Here is a 20,080-nt window from a genome sequence, read left to right on the forward strand (position 1 = left end):
CCAGAGGTGGGGGGCCTTAAGCCCCAGGGACACATCCTGCTCAACCCCTTTCCCCATAGCTCTATCTTTTAGGGGCTTGAATGTACGGTTCCTCATCCACCCCATTCCAAAAGCATTGAACGATGAGACAAATGGCCCAGCCATCTCTCATACCAAACACGGGGCATCTACAGTCTCCCTGGGTAAATTTAAGCCATGTTTACAGGCAGGAAATGAGAGCATGTAAACTACATGGGTTTTCATGCCTGTCCATCCCTTCAAAAGCCAAACTGACCTTATGTGACGTGTGCCATGACGTCACCTGCCTGTCTTGGCTAAGGCTGGAGTTTCCTGGCCTATGGCAAGGCAGGAGGTGGGTCTTATAGGGGTGGAGCTTGTGTATATAAGGGGGGTGTACAAGGAGAGAGAGGGTTGTTGAGGGTTGGTTGTTGGGGAGTTAGAGAGTGACAGGGTTAGATATAGGTTAGGGAACTGTGTGTGAAGTAATTAAGAACTGTGCAGGGTGAAGGTCTGATAAATATAGTAATATAGGTGATTCATTTACTAATTGATTTCCATCTTAAGTTTGTAATCAATAAATCATCCTTTTTATTTTAAAATCCACAATAAGTCTGAAGTGTCAGGTTTATGTGTGGTTGGTGGCAGCGAAGAAGTACTGTGTGTGTGTGTGTGAAAGCTCGTGACCTGTCATCTCTAGTGGTGACGTAAGAAGAGGTGGCAGTCGCGACAAAACTGGTGCCAGCGTGTGGGATACGAGTTGTCCAGTTGCCCAGTTGCCCAGAAAAGCCTTGGCTAGTGTGACCAGAGCAAAAGGATTTCAGTTAGGAGCACCTGAAGTGGGGTGTGGGTAACTCTCTAGGATTTGTCTCCAGGGGGGAGCAGATCTAGTAGAGAGGCACCTAAACTTCAGAGTGAGGGAACTGACTTATGAGCTCTAGAAGGTCCATTTTGTGAGGGAGATTGACCCAAAAGTAGGAGGCTGTTGTGACTTGGTCTGAGAGTCCAGAGTTGGGAGAACTCGGAAGGGACAGACTGACCAAGGGCAGCGAAGATTTGGGATCTCTCTGGTGAACTACAGAACCTGAGAGAAGGTGAAGCTGTGGTGGATGTCTGAAGTAGAGCCAAGGGCAGAAAAATTAAAGTAGCTCTAAATCTGGCAAGAGGCCCAGTGAAGGGGCAGAAGCCATTAGAGACTACAGTAACAAGCCTAGCCATATCTGTTGGTATACCCTGTTGAAGAGTGTCAGACCTTAGCACAGGAAAGGAAAAAGTGACGTTTTAAACAGAGGCTTGAAAATAGAAAAGAGCCTTCTGTGTGATTAAAATGCCTCTCACGCGCAGTCAAATGGCAGAAGTGAGTGAACAAAGAGACCAAGCAATGTCAGACTGGTCTGGGGATGAGTCAAATGGTGAGGGAAGAGTTGCCTCAGTGCAGGAAGAAGCTAATGGTGAACAGTTATCAGAAATTAAGAAAATTCAATTAGCCCAGGAACACGAATTTAGATTAAGGGCCCTAGAAAAAGAGGAAAGAGAAAAAGAGAGACAAATAGAAAAGGAGGAAAGAATAGAAAGGGAAAGAATTGCTCTGGAGAGAGAGCGTATGGCTTTTGAACTTAGGAAATTGGAATTACTGAACCAAAACAACAACAACAACAGAGATTCTGGTACTGAACCAAGCCAGTTATCAAAATCAGATTTGAAGAAATTTCCTACATATAAACAGGGGGATTGTCCTGAAAATTTCCTTAAAATCTTTGAACGAAGTTGTGCTGATTTTTCTGTGAGGGAAACAGAGAAAATGATAATTTTGAGGTCTCTCCTGAGTGGAAAAATGGCTGATGTGTATGCTGACATGCCAGTTGAGCTCAGTAAAGATTATTCAGAGTTCAAAAAAATGGTTTATAATCGATTTGGCATTAATTCAGAACATCTGAGGTTGAAGTTCAGAAAACTTACTAAAAAATCAGATGAATCTTATACCCAACTGGGTTTTAACCTAGAAAAGTGTTTAGATAGGTGGCTTGAACAGGAGAATGTAAAAACCTTTCAGGAATTGAAAAATGTTGTGGGCCTGGAGCAGTTTTATTCCTTACTCCATGGGGAACTTAAATTTTTAGTTCAAGAACGAAAACCAACTGATGTTAGAAACGCTGCTCAAATAGCTGATTTTATTTCTCAAATAAGGGGTCCTAGTTGTTATGAGGGGAGAAGTGTGAGGAAAACATGGGACCCAAAGTTCTCTAAAGAACAAGCACAGAGACAGACTAAAGTAGGCGGCCATTTTAGTGAAAAGCCCTCAGAACAGGGCCAGCACAGTAAACAAGTTTTGGAGGGAAAAGAGAAACTTGAGAGATTTGATGGGAAAAGCTCATGGGGGGAGAGAATCTGCTTCATTTGCAAAAAGAAAGGCCACATTGCTTCACAATGTTTTAATACAAGGCAAAATAAAGAAATTCCACCTCAGAAAGTTAATGTAAAAGAAGCAAAGGCTGTATTTTGTGTTCAGAGTAAACCTCAAGCTTCTTCTAGTGAAAGCTCTGTTGTCATGGAAACCCAGGCAGAGGCAGTTAGGAGCTCTGAATTGGATACATTGAAGGAGCTACCTCTCGCTGAAGTTGTCCATTGCTATTACATACAGACCAATGCTGCTTTACTGGAATCTGCTGGGGACAGGATAAAAGTTTTTGAAAATGACTATTCAGCTTTGAGAGACACCTGTTCTGAAATTTCTATATGCCACTCAGACATAGTACCACAAAGTTGTATGATTGCTGACCAGACTCTATCTGTGAAAGGGATTGGGTCAGAACTAGTTTCACTACCTGTAGCTGATTTGAAAATTGAATATCAAGGTTGGAAGGGACTGTGGAGAGTGGGGGTGTCTTCTGAGATCCCTACCCCTTTTCTTATTGGTAATGACTTAACAAAGCATGTCAAGAGTGCCCTAGTGGTAACACGCGCACAATCAGTACAAAGTGAAGCCAGTAGTGGGAATGACTCTCAAGAGCCAGAGAAATTTGTACCACAACCTGAGGCATTCTCAGTTGAAATACCTCAGAAAAGCCTCTTTGTCAAGGAACAAACAGCAGATCCCACCTTAAAAGATTGTTTTGCAAAGGTGACTGATAAAGATTTATCACCTGAGTGCCCTGAACGTTTTATTATCAAGGGTGGTTTACTGTATAGGGAAAAACTGAACAATATTTCAAAAGGGGGGCCTGAAGTTAAGAGACAGTTGGTAGTGCCTGAGAAATATCGCCCTATGATTCTGGAAAAGGGACATGCAGACATTTTCTCAGCTCATATGGGGATCAACAAGACCAAACAAAGAATAGCCCAAAACTTTTACTGGCCTGATATGGGTAAACATATTAAGAGTTTCTGTCAAAGATGCCATATTTGTCAGAGACAGGGCTCTAACTGTGATAAAACTAGAGCAAAGCTATGCCCATTACCAGTGATTTCAACTCCTTTTACACGTCTAGGGGTGGATATCATAGGTCCAATGCCCAATGCCACTAAGAGGGGGAACAGATTTATTTTAACTATAGAGACCCAGACTGTGGCAGGAGCCTTAGTAAATTACAGGGGTAGGATGGGTTTTCCTTCTGAGACAATCACAGACTTAGGAACCTCTCATATATCCAAACTTATGAAAAGGTTAGGCAGGGGGGTCATTCACATAAATGCCCTGAAGCCTTATTACAGAGAGATCAACCTTATGCAGTTGGCAATAAAAGAGGCTGATAAGGAGGAACATGGGTTGCCCTTCGGGGAAGGGAGGGGCCCACAAAAGTTCAATCCACAAGGAGTGCAGATCAGCCCTGCTCTATCCAGAGAACAGCAGAATAGTTGTAGAGCGCTGATTACGAAACCTCAAGAAGTGTTCTCAAACAAACCTGGTGTTGACAAGGGAATGCTACCCAGGACTGACACAGGGAATGCTTCTCAGTCTGTAACACCATATAGAGTAAGAGGTTATTACTGTGACAATATTCGCAAAGAGCTAGACGAAGTGCTGCTAAACGATCAAATTATTGTACACTCATCTAGCGCTTGGTTAGCCCTTATAGTTTTGGTGGACAAGCCGGACGGCAGTGTGAGGTTCTGCGTTGATTACAGAAAGCTAAACGCAGTAACCAAACCTGATGCATATCCTATGCCCAGGCTTGATGACCTCTTAGAAACCATTGGGGGGTGTAGGTACATCTCCTGCTTAGACCTAGTTAAAGGTTTTTGGCAGGTGAGAATTGATCCTCAGGACCAAGAGAAAACCGCATTTTGCAGTCCATTTGGCCTGTTTGAGTTCCGGGTCCTCAGTTTTGGCCTGAGAAACTCACCAGCAACGTTTCAAAGGCTCATGGACCATACTCTGAAAGGGCTTAGTGACTTCACAGTAGCTTATATCGATGACATAGGGGTCTTTAGCAACACCTGGCAAGATCACCTACATCATCTAGAGTTAGTGCTACAAAGATTGAAAGATGCTGGCTTAACTGTTAAAGCTAGTAAGTGTCAGCTAGGTAACTCGGAGATGAAGTACCTAGGTCACATAGTGGGAGGAGGCCTAATCAAACCTTTAGAGGCCAAGGTAGAAGCAATCCTGAAGTGGCCCAGACCTACCACTAAAAAGAAAGTGAGGTCCTTTCTAGGTCTGGCAGGGTATTACAGAAGGTTTATACCCGGTTTCAGTGAGATTGCTGCACCTTTATCAGACCTGACAAAGAAGCAGAGCAGCAACAGCGTTTCCTGGTCGGAAGAGTGCGAGATGGCGTTTGGACGGCTGAAAGATGCTCTAACCAACCATCCAGTGCTGCATGCTCCTGACTTCAACAGAGAGTTCATCATCTACACAGATGCGTCTAATGCCGGTGTGGGAGCGGTACTGTGCCAACAGGATGACAGCGGAGACCAACATCCAGTGGCGTACCTGAGCAAGAAGTTGCTTCCCAGGGAGAAGAATCTTTCTACCATCGAGAAAGAGTGTTTGGCGATCATCTTCGCGATCCGGAAGCTGAAGGCTTACATCTGGGGTCGACATTTTACCTTGTGCACTGATCACTCACCTCTATCGTGGTTGCGGACTATGAAATCACAGAACAGTAAACTGATGAGGTGGGCGCTTCTTTTGCAGGACTATGATTTCGAGGTTAAGGTGGTCAGAGGGACTATAAACTGTGTGGCTGACGCCTTATCCAGAAGACCAGAAGACGACACCTAAAGGACTTATGGACTCTGTGTATAGTATATGGCAATGTAAAGTGTTTTGAAAGTTATGTATTGTATTATGATAAATGTTTACATTGCATGTTTTATTTACCTGTAGGAAGGAAGTGTAAGTATATTTGTATTTGTGTTAAATTGTGTAATAAATGTAATGCTTTGTGTTTGTTGCAGTTGTTTTGGGGAAAAAGCACCTTAGCTTTCCCCCACAAAACAACTTATTAAAGGGGGAAGGTATGTGACGTGTGCCATGACGTCACCTGCCTGTCTTGGCTAAGGCTGGAGTTTCCTGGCCTATGGCAAGGCAGGAGGTGGGTCTTATAGGGGTGGAGCTTGTGTATATAAGGGGGGTGTACAAGGAGAGAGAGGGTTGTTGAGGGTTGGTTGTTGGGGAGTTAGAGAGTGACAGGGTTAGATATAGGTTAGGGAACTGTGTGTGAAGTAATTAAGAACTGTGCAGGGTGAAGGTCTGATAAATATAGTAATATAGGTGATTCATTTACTAATTGATTTCCATCTTAAGTTTGTAATCAATAAATCATCCTTTTTATTTTAAAATCCACAATAAGTCTGAAGTGTCAGGTTTATGTGTGGTTGGTGGCAGCGAAGAAGTACTGTGTGTGTGTGTGTGAAAGCTCGTGACCTGTCATCTCTAGTGGTGACGTAAGAAGAGGTGGCAGTCGCGACACCTTACTTTTGTGAAAGCAGCATTTATGTCTGGAATACAAAAGGCAATAATTATCTCACAATCTCTGGTATGTGTGTGTGTGTGTGTGTGCAAAAATATCTAAACAAACACAGAGAAGTGCATTAGACCAACAGTTCTGTTAGTACTTTATATATCATACAAACAGAGAAGAACGGCCTTCTCTTTCCTCTTGATGTACGGTACAAAAAGAATTCTTAAATACAAAACACGCTCTCACATCCAAGTTATATATTAAATTAATATCATAACTGTACAATATTTATAGGTAGGTGTGAAAGGAAACATTTATATTGATTAGAAAAGAATAGTCTTCTGGAAGACATGAATAATACAGTACAGACTCACAAACAGAAAGCATGGTTTCTGTTTAAAGAGGGAAAGAAAGAAAAAACCACAGAATCGACAAGAGCATTTGGTGTGTCCCGTCGGACACTTTTCTAACAGATCAGGTTTGCTTGCAGGAACGATTTTCTCTACTTACAGCCCTTTCGTCAGCCAGGCCTCTCCTTTTTTGTTTTTTGGGGGTTTTTTGGATTATTTTTTAAAAAAAAAAACAGAGTTACTCACAGGCCAGTATTAGCCAAAGTCAGACAATCAATTTAGCAAGAAAAAAAATGCTATCGTAACAGTGGTGGAGAATTCTGGAGATCAACTAGCTAGTAAGAGCAACCAACGTCAGGCTTCGGGCCTCCATAACCCAATAATCTCTCTCTTTCTCTCTCTCTCACACACATCCAGGCACATATGTATATGCTATTTCTATGTGCGACAACATTGCAAGGAAAAACCACACACATACTGCAAGGCTTTCTACACACACCTCCTTCATTATCCCCTGGGTTGCTACTCTTCAGTTCACAAACATGGTGACACCCTGGCCATCTTTAAATCCTCCTGCCCTGCCCCACCTCCATCGCTGCTTCAGTTGACTTCCGGTGCCGGGTTAAAGAGATGAGCCACCGGCTAGTCAAAAAGGTTGGCTATTCAAAGATGGCTCTTCAGAGGTCTCCTACTGCACCAGACCACCATTGACCTACGGAGCACAGGCTTGGCTATGCTGGCTGGTGATGTTCTTCCATCAATGTCTAAGAACCCTTGAAACTGGAGACACTACTAGTTGAATGTGGTCCCTTCCTACCTGAGGAGGACATGCACCCCAATGTTCATGACAGCTCCTCGTCTACTTCACCTGGATGCCATCACCTGTTATTTGGGGCTGTTACAGCCCCCTTTTCCCTGAAATAAGTGTGTGGCTGCTGGACAGAACGGCATGAGATGTGCCCTGATGGTTGAAGGACTCTCCCCAAACAGATGCCACCACGCGAAGGAAGCCCTCAAGCAGGATGGGAGCCCAACAGCACCCTCCGGCTCATGCTCCCAGGGCTTCCCGCTGGAGAGAGAGTAGGTGACCCTCACACCCAGCAGCCATTTGGAAAGACCATCTTTAGGTGAGGCATGGATGGAGACCCTGGAGCCTCAAGGAGAAGAATCACAGGTCACGTCTGAGCGGTGAGATGTTCTGCTGAACTAGGAAACGACAACACAGATGTTCTTTTCGATAGTCAACCTGGAGACTCAACTCATAAATTTCCTCAAGAGGAACCATGGCAGATGCCCCTTAGCAAGTGGGGGGTGGGAAAGGCACCAATGCTCTGATGATGGAAAAGGCTCTTCCGTGCACCTAAGGCCACTTCTTGCTCCAGCAGCACCAGACTTGGGAGAAGATGGACCTCTTCAGATCTTGGTCTCTGGACCACTTGGGTTGAGAGCTGGGAAGGAGTCTCGGATCCTGGCCAACTCCATAGCGCAAAGATGCCCAAAGACTTTGTTGTACCATTCAGGAGATCGCCCCCTAAAAATGGAGAAGAACAGGAAATGACCTCTCCAAAGGACAGGGTGGTTTCCATACAGCCATGCCCACATTGGCCCAAGTGGGTTTCAGCAGGCACAAGGTGGAGCCTTGGAGCTCTCAGGTGCAGCGGTGGGAAGGGGCAGAGGTGAGCTAGAGGGGATTTGGACTCTTAACCCTTCAACAGAGGCCAGACAACTTATAAAGGCAGGCAGGGGGCAAATACTGTACATGAGTTCCTGGTAAGCATAGTTGGTTTGTCACATTATATTCTCTCTCATGTCCTCGCCATCTCCTTATGACCTGGTTCCAGTCTCATGACGTACAGAAATATGTGCATCTGTCTTGAGCCACACCAGGGTGTAGGGAAACCTTTCTGTCATAGCTAGAACATGAGTTGGCTTTGCAAGGGGCAGTGAGTCCCAGTGGCCACCAGCCCCAGTGAACTCTCTGGGCCGGCCTGAGGATCTGTAAGAGGAACAGGGCCCACACAGGAGGGCAGAGGACAGGCTGAATGGGGCCACAGATCAGTCTTTCTCTCTGACTCACGTTAGGGCCCAAGGCTGGCAGAGATCCTCACCTGAGATCCGCACGGCAGATGTGGGTCACTTTGGAGCGCCCCATCCCACAGGGCTCCATCAGGTACTGGGAGGTGAGGACCACGGCTCTGACACCCGCTTCCAGGGGCAACTTCTTATGGTCCAGGGATAAAGACACAAGGAGGCAACCCCCCCGGGGCAGATCCGTGTGCCACTTCCTGCAAAGGGCCACAACAAAAACCACCATGTTTGTTCAGGTTGTTACCATTTATTGCCATCGATGCTTTTATAACTGGTGTTGTTAGGCATCCCTTCAACCCAAAGCTTATAAAGGTGCTATTGACTTTTTTTTAAAAAAAAGTGAAAAGAAATCTGTTCAAGGTGATCAGGAAGAATTTGAGGTGGAAAAATGAGTTTATTTGAGAGATGCTGCTTAGAGAGAGAGAGAGAGAGAGAAAGAGAGAGAGGCAAGGCAAGGCAAGGCAAGGCAAGGCAAGGCAAGGAAAGGAAAGGAAAGGAAAGGAAAGGAAAGGAAAGAGGCTGTTGTGATAGCCAAAGGGGACAAGTGGCAAAAAAACAGAAGGAGTGAGGAGAAAGAAAGGACGTCCCTTTTTTGGGGGGGGGTTTCTCACCGGAAAACCACAAATTCCCTTCGTGGGTGGGGGGCCATGCTGTCTGTCACGTAGCGATACACCTCGGTGTCCTTCTCCAGGGCCTCGACCACGTTCCCTTGCAGGAGGTCCTCGTCCCAAAGGTGCCGCTCCCGGAGGACCCGCTGAAGCACAGCGTGTGGCGGAGCCTCTACCTCCGTAGACACCTTCCACAATCGCAGGGGGTGCCCGTCCCCGACCTGGGCGGATGGAAAAAGGGGGAAGCGGCAGCTGAGGGAACGGCAAGAGGTTTCTGGCTGCTGGCTTCAGTCTGTCAGCCCATCCATGAGCCATCAACAATAGACTCCTGGATCTCAGCCAGCAAGGGTGCGCTTCCGAGACCTGCCATGATACAATTGGCTAAAGACGCCAAGCTAACCTTGACCCTCACCCTCATTCCTCAAGAAGGCACCGCGGTTCTTACTGGCATAATTCATGCAGGCCACCTGGTTTTGCTGCTCTGAGCCCCTACAACTCAGGTTCCCTTCCATCTCGGCTTCTCCTTAGCCCAGAAGAGGCTTAGCCTTTCTCAGAAAGGACACCCCTCAGAAGAGGGTCGCCACAAAGGACAAAGTCCACACGGATGAAGCTGTTCTGAATAGGATCTACAATATGCCCGTCGTGCATATTCCAAAAGCAGGAAGGGATAATTCACCTCTGTTTGTTTGCTTCCCCCAGGGGAAGGCCACTTTTGGGGGGAGGAGATGGAGGACAGGGATGAGTCCTCCTTGCTAACCCTTGAATCATAGACTTTGAAGAAAACTGAAAATGAAATGAAGACATCAAGACCAAGATGATCTCCGAGCCGGTTTCCTTGGTTTCCATGCGGCACGCCTGTCAGGCACGAAGCTGCTTTCTCAACAAATCCTTCCTTGGCCGGGTGCTGGAAGCCCCCTTACCTTCTTGCAGGCGAGCTCAGTTTTCTGAGGTCCGGCCATGCCCAGCCAACCCTTGAAGCGCTCCGAGGACTCCTTCAGCAAACTTTGGACGCTGGCCTCCAGGTAGTCCCGGGCGCCCTGGTCCTCCCCTTGCCAGCCCCGGCTCATCAACTGGGATAAGGAGAGAGGCTGAGCTTCCGCCGCCATGTAAGAGTTGCACAGCTGCAGGATCATGTCGTGGGGAATCTGGAGAGACAAAAGGGGCACCTTCGGGTAGCTAGGGAGGCATCAGCTGCCCACCATGGCCAGCAAAAAGGGTCCCTAGAAATCCCATTCATGTCCTCAGTGCTCATTTGAATCTGCTTTAGACAAGCCCACGAAACCTTGGACAGGGAACGGAGGGCAGCAGAGAAAAAGCAACCACTTGCGGACGGACATCATCACCATAATTGTTATCAATAATAATTTTATTATTATTATTGGGTCTGGAGGCTGGAGACCTGGTGGCACTGGGCGTGACTTGCCTGTCCCTGGGTAGCCAAGAGGGCAGCCTTGGAAACTCCCTCTGAACGGGGAGTCAGCTCTTTTCCAGTGGAAGGGCTGAGAGGAACATGGGAAGGGGTGTGGGTGTCCCAGACCCCGGGCCCCCAAGACCAGAAGCCGCTCCTTCTGACTTTATCCAATGGGTGAATTGCAGGCCAGAACTTAAAAAGAAGGGCCCACAAATAACACAGTCACTTGTAACTAGTTACTTCACTTGAGTAACAAGGATGGCATGAAGTTATATATCAAGAGTCATTTTACCAAGTGAGAGCAGACATTGCTTTACAAGTGCATTTTCAAAAGTGACTTCAAGAAGGCTGTTTCAACACATTCTGATGGTTTTTTGTTTTTTAATCTGCCTGCCGGAGTGAGTGGGGTGATAGGTAGAGTTTCCTTCTCCACTACAGGAGAATTATTTCATGGTTAAAACAGCGACAACAACTAAACTGGGCAACAGGAGAGAACAAAACAAGCAGCCCATCCACCATTGCAAAGGTACCTGGAAGAGTTTTTTGCACTCGGCGATCATGTGGGAGAGACCTTGCGTGGCAGCCAGGTTTTCGTTCAGGTCCTTCTGGTCAGGCTTTCCCGCAAGGCCCCTCTTGTGCATCATCCTGCCCCATGGAGAAAGAGGGCCCAGTGAGAGGAACGTCCATGGGAGCTCACGGCTTCAACCCCCCAGCACAGCACTTTACCCCCTCCTGGTGCCCTTTTATCAGCAGCACCTCTGGGTGGTCCCGGGGGGACCTGCTCTAGAGCACCCAGGGTGGCTGTCTGGTATTCTTACGGGGGAGCATGTTGGAGGAACACGGCACAGAGATGCTGGCCCGACCAGGGACCGAGATGTGCCGCCTGGAAGGAAGGTCGGTTCAGCTGCTTCATTTTCCTCCAACTTGCCTGGGTGGCCTATCGATTTCCTTTGCACAGAGTAACAGCAAGCAGGGACACACAGCCAGCATGGTTTGGCTATTATTCTGGATTCATAAATCCAGAAGAAAAATATATGCCTTTGTTCCTGGAAAGCAATACGGAACAGCAACACGGCACATGTTGATCTTAGTTGCTCTATAGGCTCCCTTTCTCTCGCTCTCTTGGGAAACGCCAGCTAGAGACCGTCTCTCTTACCCTCGCCGTCCCTGCCTTGCCGTCTCAAGAGGTGGAGCCCAAGAGCAGGGGATCAACTGCTTGGGAACCCCGAGCACGCTTTCTGCCCAGGATCCGGCCGACCCGTGACTAGAGCGAGGCAACCAAAGCCGAAAGGGCCGAGAGAGGAGGGGGTCGAAAGCGTGGCTCTACTCGTCTCACCTCGGGGAGGTGCTCTCCTTTTTTGAGACGTTGAGGTGGAAAAGGGACGGAGCCAGGCACACCGCCAGGTTTCCGGAGGTCATCTGGTTCTCCTCGGCAGAGGCGATGTCGCTGAGGAAGTAGAGCAGCGTCTGCAGCACCTCCCGGTTCTCGTCCGGCATCAGCACGATGGCCGCTTGCACCGCCTGGAGCCTCTGCTCTTTGGGAACGACTGGGAAGGGTTCGGGAAGAAAAGACGTTGGAAGAACGGCACGTGGATAAAATGGCAGCAGCCACCCCAGGCCACGAGAGAGGCTGGACTCTGGGGTCTGGATGAAAACAGGCAGGACTGGACTTGCTACAAGTGGGCCTCTGGCGCTTGGCCTGCATCCTTTCCTCCCTCCAGAAGAGGCAGAGCTCCCCTTGGCCATTTATCGTGCTGGGATGGTGGAACACAATGTGAAAGAGACACAGACTTCTGCACTCCCCCCGCTGCGGTTGATGGGATTTGGAAAATCATAGCAGGTGGGACTCAGGGACATTTCTACGACCTCCAGGGTTCCCGTGTACCCCAGGGAAAGGGGGGAAAGATGCTTATTTTGTTTTGTTTTTTAATTTAAAATATTTTCACCCCCAACCTTTCTCCTCAAACAGGATTTATGGCAGCTTATATCATTTAACATCTCACTGCAGGAGAGGTGGGTTTTGCATTAGGAGGGTTGATGGGAAGGTTCTCCCAAGGCTGCCCGAGAGCCCAAGATAAAACCCGGGTACTGGCCAATATGACCTTTCTCCTGCATGGAAGAGGAGGTCAAGGAAGGGCCTTCCTTCCCAACACAAATGTCTGCCAAGTGCATCCCCCTCCCCCCCCATGTGAAATCTCAACAAAGGTGGGAAGGGGTGGAGCTAACCCGCATCTCCAGATATTAGGGGCAAAGCTTCAGGGTTCCCTGATGAGGGCTAGTAATAAGTATCCAGGATAAGCAAATGCTAAGTCACAAATGAGCCACCAAACCTAGCAACTCAACTCTCTTACTCTCTCTCTGGTTCATAAGGTCAGTGAAGGAGACCCAGGACCCTTGAGTCTAAGAGGCATTCACTTAAAAAGCCCCAGCTTTAATGGGATTAAACCCATACTCCCATTCCTGCCCTACATGCTTTCCCCTACTCACACTGGTAAATCTGTAGGAACATATCTGTCAGTTTGCTGGTGAAAATGGGCTCCGGAAGGTCACGGAAGTATTGCTTCAGAAGGTCAGCCACGTCGTAGGCGGACTGCCCCTCGTAGTTCACATTGTCCGGTGAGGCTTCGTTCAGGTGCCGCAGGGCCTGGATCCGAGACTTCACGCCGGATTTCCGGAAAATGCCAACCTGAGAGAAGGGCGTGAGAGTAGGTAGGCGGCCACTCAATGGAAATGTGAAAGGCACATGAAACAAGGACTGGGGCCCCGTCTCTCAGAGGTTCTTGGGCTATGAATGTCCTGCCTGGCGAGGGCTTGGGCTACTTCCAAGTCGACATTACAAGGATTCCACAAGGGTACCTACTCTATCCTTCCTAAGTATTAGAGCAGTAAGATGATGGAACCCATGACCTCGGGAGGAGATACCAAGTGGACCAACACAGTGAGAGATTGGACATCTAGCTCAATGATGGAGCACATGGTCCTATTTTGCCTTGAAACATTTTAGGCCTTCATCCAAACACTGCAACGTAGGCATTAGGAACACACACCCCTACATATGCAGTAGGAATTAACCCCTGCTGGGTATTAGTTCCAAGAAAAAAAAACATGGATACTGAAAACCACATGTAATAGCTAACGTGCTACATATAGCATGGTAAAAGGAAGAAGAAGAAAAACAGAAAAAAAATATTTTCACATGCATTACCAGAACTGGTCACTAGGGGCTCCAGAGACCATACTATGTATTCTTCACTAACAAGCATTCATACCACAGTCTCTCTAGTGGCATGTTCTGGTAATACATCTGAAAATAGTTTTTTCTATATTTTTCCCCGGATAAATGAATCAGCAGATTCTGATCCCATGGATAAGGGGGGCCTACCGTACATTCCTGATGACAGCAATGCAGTCAAGGAGAGTTTGCTACAGGCAGGTCCAGGGGAAAAGTCTTTCTGCTTCAGTTCAGCAGCTCCAGGCTTGGCTGGATATATGAATATGTTATATCACAGACTATCGTTACCCTTGGTTCCTCTAGGAAAGAAGAGCATGTGCCGACCCTCACCTGGTCAAGGCACTGTCCCCGGAGGTAGCGCATGGCCTGCTGGATGCTCTGGGGCAGGGGCTGCCCCGTCCGTTGCACGTTGACAATTGGGGGCACCCCGAAGACCATCTTGCCCTTATAGTCAGGGGTCTTGCTCCTCTTCATGAACTTAGGGACGGTCCTGTCAGAGTAAAGGATGGGGAGAGAAAGGAAGGAGAAAAAATCACTTTACCTATAAACTCCCCTCCCTTCCGTCTGTGAAAGCCAAGAAGTCTGAGATGGCAAATCAGAGAGAAAAGGACAGCCATTTGTCAGATCTGCTTTGACTTGGGTTCTTGCGTGAAGCAGAGGGCTGGACTCGATGGCCTTTGAGGTCCCCTCCAGCTCCATTATTCTAGGATTCTATGATGATAAAGGCTTACATCACATATAAGCCCCTCAAAGTTGGGTGGAGTCAACCATGGGAAACTGGTCCGCTTCTTTCTAAGTCATCCAAAAACGTCCAACTTGTCTGCAGAGAACTCCACCCTCGGTGGATGGAGGGAAGGAGAACCTCGACTCGCCACGAGGCAAAGCCCAAGACTTCTTCCCCTCCCACCCCCCAACAGGCCCACGGGACTCACCAGGCCCACGTCTGCTTCTGAGGCATGGAGTACTTTTCCATGATGGCCGTGAGGCGAAGGAGGGAACACTTCTGGAGGAGATTGAGCCGGGCGGCCGACTGGCGGTTGATCTCGAGGGAGGCCGAGTTCAAGCTGGGACGGTGGGAATTCTGAAAGCTGTGCCAGCGGAGCTTCCTACGGGGAGAGAAACGCGAGGCGCCTTTTACTGGTTTCCAGTCCCAGCCGGCCTTTTTCGCACCCAAAGGGGGCCTTCCAGGGATCAGCTGGAGTAGATAATTACCAAAATTCCATATACATCCTTAAATTTAAACAGTGCAAGACTCTGTTAGGAATCAAGGAAGATCACATTATTTTTGGATATTATCTTTCTTGCTTGCTGCTTATGCATTTTTAGTGGGGTCTGTTTGTATTTTGCAATATTGTGAGTTGTTTGGCAGCCAGAGGAGCAACTCTGCCACTAGTTGGGTGGGATAAAAAAATATAAATAATAATAAAATAAATAATAACTAAAGCAAAGGTTTTTTTATATAAAAGGAAGCCAGGGTAGCGTCTCAGAGTCAGTCGGGGCCCGAGGAGGGAGGCTGCTGTTTCATGTTCAGCTCACGAGGGGGCGTCAGAAGCCAGGCCTGGGACTTTGGCGTTTCCCTTCCCAAGGCCGTCTGAGGGCATCCTTTCGGTGCAACGTCACCGCTGACTGTCTTCTGATTTCCACCGGACGAGAGCAGTGAGCGACCATCTGGGCCCTGACGGGCCACCCACCCCTGGCGCGGCTGTGCTCTGGCACCGAGTTAAAAGGAACCCGCTGGCAGAAGGCGGCACCAGCAGGGGGCTGGGCATGATGTGCTTGCTGCGGGAGGGCCTCCCGAGGGCAGCGGGCGGATGTCGGTTCTGGGACGTTTCACTTGACGGGCGCCCGTGCTGGCAGGGCTGGCGACCCAGGCTCTGAGTCACCGAGCTGGGCGTGACCTCCAAGGGCCCGGGTGCCAGAAGGGCTCAGACCCTCGCCTGGCCCTGAAATTCACCAAGGGATCATAGCTGCTGCCGCCGGTGTTGTTTTGTTTCAAGCATGCACTTGGACACATCATGTGGAACTGGAGGGGGGCGGGCAGGATAACACCTCTGGAAACTGCAGAGATCAACTCAGGAGAAAGGGGCAAGTTGGTTCACATCAGGAGGCATCATCCGGGTTTATCTATCAGGTTCCAAGGAGACCTTTTGTGCCCAACAGCTGACCTTGTGCTAGTGACTCCTCCCAGCCTGGCCTTCCTCGCAGGGTTGTTCTGAGGAGGATGTGGGAAGAGGGGAGCCACAGACGCCACCTTGACCTCAGTGGTCAAATTTTGATCGAACTTTGTCACGCGGAAGAAAGGAAGGCAGATCAATACATCAATATATAAACAAAATGAAAACATCAGTCCCAACCCTCTGCAGGAATATTTCATGCTCAGAACATACCAGCACTCTGGGACAGGAAACCCATCAAGTTGCCCGCCCAACAACAACAACAACAAAAGTATACAACTTTAGCCTTAATGTATTCACAGCCTTGGTGGCAGGAATAGTAGATGGCAACAGGAACTTAAAAGGCCATGTCCGTTGGTTTAATTGGTTTGAATTAAACATACAAAAGAGTTGCCATTAGGGGGATGTGTTGGTGCACCAAAGTATAGGGATTATGTTGCTGCAACACAAGCGGAACGTTAAATATTGAGACTCTTGTCCTGCTAGCAAATGTGAAGCACAACCATATGTGTGTGGAGCAGGAGATGAAGATACTGGAGCGTGGAACCTTGTGCAATGCCAGCTGGAGAGCACAAGTGAACCAGCTCTGGCATCTGTTGTGCAACACAGTGGAGGGAGGGAGGGAGGGAGGGCCCTTCTGCCGGATATAGGCTTATGTCGCTCTGGTAACCACCGGCGCAAGGGCTCGTTACGGCTGGAGGTTCCTCCAACAGGATACTCGCCTGAGGCCCAAGATCAGAACCACTAAGAGGGCCTTACCAGGCTGAGCCTTCTTTGAACATGGGAGTGGCAGAACAGAAAGGCTGTTCACCGAGAGTCCCCGGGCACCTTGAAGACTAACACGCCCCATTTAGCCCAGCCTCCTGTGGACCCGAGGCGCCCAGGCTGCTTCTGTGCCTACCTGCAAGGTCTGGTGAGGGACGCTCCCACCCCAGAGTCCCTCCGTTCCCTCATCCCGACGTCTTCCATGTCGTTGAGAGAGTTGGCGGTGCTGTCGAAGTCGCTGGCCGACGTGCCGATGTCCGACACGGACTGTTCCTCAAAGTTCAGGTGGGTCGGTTCCCCTCCGGAGTCCGTCTCCTCCTCCCCCGCCTCGCCCTCGAGGTTTTCCCCCTCCAGGTCCACCCGGATCGCCCGGCACCACAGCTCCACCTTCTGCTGCAACCCCCAGACGTGCTCCAGGACATCGTCCAGGTTCTCGTAAATGGTCTCGCCGTCCAGGTCGAAGAGGTCGTCCCCGCTGCCAAAGTCCGGCACGTTGTCGTAGAGGCTGGCACAGCTGCCCGTTGGGCTGCCGAAGGGCCTCGCTCTCCTGCTCGGTCGGTAGGCCAAGGACTGGGGGCAAGGGTCGTCCACACCACCGCTGCAGCCACCCCCGCCTGGGACCAACCTGGCCGTTGGAGGCCCCGGGCCTCTGGGGCCGGCTCTCCAGTCAGCCAAAGAGCCGCTCCCGACGGGACACAAGCTTTCGATGGAGAGCGATTTGGGGAAAGTGCCTGGCTTGTAATCCCCAGGGATATGGATCAGGAAATCCCTCTGGAGTGGATCCGGGTAGCCCAGCCCTCTGGCATCCCAGCCGCCGCCTTGGCCCAGGGCGGCCTCGTAGTCCTCCAGATAAATGCCAGCACGTTTGGGCTCAGGTCGCCGCTTGCCTTCCCCTGAGGCCAGCGGCCAGTGAGTCCGGTTCTCCGTGGAGGGGAGGGTTTTACCACTGTGGGAAAAAGACGAGACCCCCCTTTGGCGGGGAGACGCCTTCCCACATTCAGAGTCCCCGGCTTCTTTTGAGGGGTCCTGCCACCACTTGGCCTGCCCCCCATCGTCCTCTCGGGCTTTAGCAGAGTCTGCTTTCTCCTTGTCTTTTCTCCTCAGAGACTCGATCTTCTTGAGGAAACTCCGAGTCCGGCGCTTCTTGGGTTTCTCCTTGCTGCTCCCACTTAGGCTGGGAGACCGGTTGGCGGGCGAGGGGTCCCCAAAGCTTTGGGCGGAGCTGCTGAAGGCTGGGGACGAGGCCGTCTCGGGCAGGGCGACCATGGCGTGGAGGGTCCCCGTGGCGCTGCCGGTGCTGGCATTGCTGTGGAGCGAAGCTGCCTCCAGGTCGGTGCTGAGATCCGTGAGGATGCTCTCCTGGCTGGGCTCTTTCCTCATGGCAGAGTCGCGCTCCAGGCTGCAGGAGAGAAAGTCCTGGGAGCCCAGGCGGGACCACCTTTTACTGTCCCTCTGGAAGGCCCACTGGTGGCTGATGGTGCAGAAGTCTTCGTCCTCAGAGTCTTCATTCTGAAACAGGCACAGAAGGTCACAGAGAGTCAGCCTGGAAAACCCTTGGCCAGGAAGCAAGGAACCCTCTGTGAACCTTCACAGTGGAGGCATTTCATGGGTCTCCATCTTTTGTGGAGTGTCTGCAGAATCCAGGAAGGGAGCATCCTCTGTCCAGGGACCTGCAGACTCCATGCTTCAAATGCGAGTGGGATGTACCCAGAATTGACCCACACAGGTAGAAGCGGGAGGAAGGATCCTGGAGGGCAGGGGCCAAGCAAGGCAGAGGACTCTTGGGCGGTCCTTGATCGGTGAGTCCAGAGAGACCTCCCCAGGGGCCAGATGGAGGCTGACACCTCCATCCTTCCCCCCCTCTCCTACCCCCCAGGTCCACAGCAATGTTCCTTTGATGGGCTGATAGTTACAATTTTCATTTCCTGAAAGCCTCTTCTTCACATGATGCTCCCTGGCATAGCTCTGAGGAGCCTTCTGGAGCGACTCTCTCTCTCTCTGGCCCCCAAGGAGAAAAGCTCTTGTCCCCCAGAAGGAGAGTCACTGCCACTGGAAAACACACTCCCTCCACGCTGACCATGATTCTGTCATCTCCCAAACAGGGGCGGGGGGGGGCGTCTCAGAGCAGCCCTGATTAGAATTCAGGCTCAACATTCAAGAGGTAGCAACCGAAGGGAGGACAAAGAGGCCCTTCTCTGCCTGGAGGTTACTGGGATGCATAAAAAAATGGAATTTCTGCAGCCCCGTCCAGAGGCGGAACTCATCTCCTTTGCTTTTCTGGTTCTGCCACCTGATTAAGATAACGTTGTTTAGGTGAGTTTTCCATTCATCTTGGTGGATTTTATGCTATGAGTTTAGCCTAAGTGCGAGCTGCCACCCCCTTTTTTCATCGTATTTTATATACTGTACTAAATTATTGTCAACCACCCTGCATGCTACATTTTCAGGCAGGACATACAGTTTCTAAATAGACAGCCCAACAGTAACTATAGGGCTATCTAAAGTCTTGCTTCTCGGCAGAGGAGAAAGGCAGAACAGCCATCGCTGTTCTTGAACGCCAGCTGCTGGCAAAGCGAACTGCCTGGGGCTGATCCAGAAGAAAGCCTCATGGTGGTTATCCGATAACAGCCCCTTTCTGGCCCTCAGCATGGGGCGCTCAAGCTCTTCAGGGTTGGGGTGGGGTGGGGAGTCCATTCCCTTCTCCACGTCCTGTTCCTAAAAGCTGCTCTTGAAAATCGAGGGGTGGCAGCTCATGCAGGAAGAGGAAAGTGATGGGGGTTTGGAAAAGAAGGAGCCCGTGCCCCCCCCCAAACAAAAAACTGCAGAAGAGAGAGGGAGCTCAGGCTTCTATACTACACAATGGCCACAGTTTGATTTCACTTGAACAGGCGAGGCTGCATCCTACAGAATCCTGGGATCTGTGGTTTGGGGGTGCACTGGCTGAGAAAAGCTGACCTGGATCTCTCTCTCTCTCTCTCTCTCTCTGTGTGTGTGTGTGAGTGAGTGAGTGATATTCCAGGCTTTTCCAGGGAGAGAATCCTCAGAAGTGGTTGAACCTTTCCCTTCTAGCAGAGAACCAAAAACTGCCCCACTAAACTCCACGGGTGGCACCGGGGCAGTTCCAGTGGGAGCAAACCGTCCCAGCTCTGCAGCGCAAGACCCAGGCTCAGTCCGTGCTTCTGCTCCTTCCTCCTCCGACCCCAGGACCAGGTTTGATTTCTGGGCGATCCTCCCCACCTTCCCCTCCCCTCCACGCCCAGCCCCCTTACCTGTTTCCGCTGAAAGTGGACTTCCAGCTTCATCGAGGCACAGGAGTTCAGGGTCATGAGCCTCCTGCAAGCAAACAAGAGAGGCTTTTGTCTGGCTTGGCCCGTTCGGGCGGACAGGGCTGCGCTTGCTCCGTCGGGCTATTTAAAAACAAGCCGCTCTTGTTTTAGGCAATTGTCACTTGTCACGCAAACAGCTGGGGATCAAGTGAACACCCAGACTCTACACGCTCGCTCTCGTGTGCGGCCGCAGGGCGAGGAGGCATGAGCCGGTGGAGGGGCT

The 20,080-nt window shown here is 50.0% G+C and overlaps 1 protein-coding gene across 3 annotated transcripts in view; it reads right to left on the minus strand.

The window, feature by feature from the left end:
* Nucleotides 1–6,479: 6,479 nt before the first annotated feature.
* STARD8 (StAR related lipid transfer domain containing 8) overlaps nucleotides 6,480–20,080 on the minus strand; it is a 55,039-nt gene continuing 41,438 nt past the window's right edge. For all 3 annotated transcript variants that reach the window (XM_072981472.2, XM_020784354.3, XM_020784353.3), the window contains 11 exons: nucleotides 19,801–19,864; nucleotides 16,668–18,040; nucleotides 14,525–14,698; nucleotides 13,923–14,082; nucleotides 12,848–13,046; nucleotides 11,697–11,907; nucleotides 10,891–11,005; nucleotides 9,870–10,094; nucleotides 8,953–9,170; nucleotides 8,362–8,538; nucleotides 6,480–7,784 (listed from right to left, as the gene is read on the minus strand). In XM_072981472.2, the coding sequence (XP_072837573.2) occupies nucleotides 7,667–7,784; nucleotides 8,362–8,538; nucleotides 8,953–9,170; nucleotides 9,870–10,094; nucleotides 10,891–11,005; nucleotides 11,697–11,907; nucleotides 12,848–13,046; nucleotides 13,923–14,082; nucleotides 14,525–14,698; nucleotides 16,668–18,040; nucleotides 19,801–19,864 (3,034 nt within the window). In that variant the 3' untranslated portion in view covers nucleotides 6,480–7,666. The remainder of the gene's footprint in view (nucleotides 7,785–8,361; nucleotides 8,539–8,952; nucleotides 9,171–9,869; nucleotides 10,095–10,890; nucleotides 11,006–11,696; nucleotides 11,908–12,847; nucleotides 13,047–13,922; nucleotides 14,083–14,524; nucleotides 14,699–16,667; nucleotides 18,041–19,800; nucleotides 19,865–20,080) is intronic.

Source organism: Pogona vitticeps, chromosome 11 (assembly GCF_051106095.1).
Source record: "Pogona vitticeps strain Pit_001003342236 chromosome 11, PviZW2.1, whole genome shotgun sequence".
In the NCBI taxonomy this organism is placed as follows: Eukaryota; Metazoa; Chordata; class Lepidosauria; order Squamata; family Agamidae; genus Pogona; species Pogona vitticeps.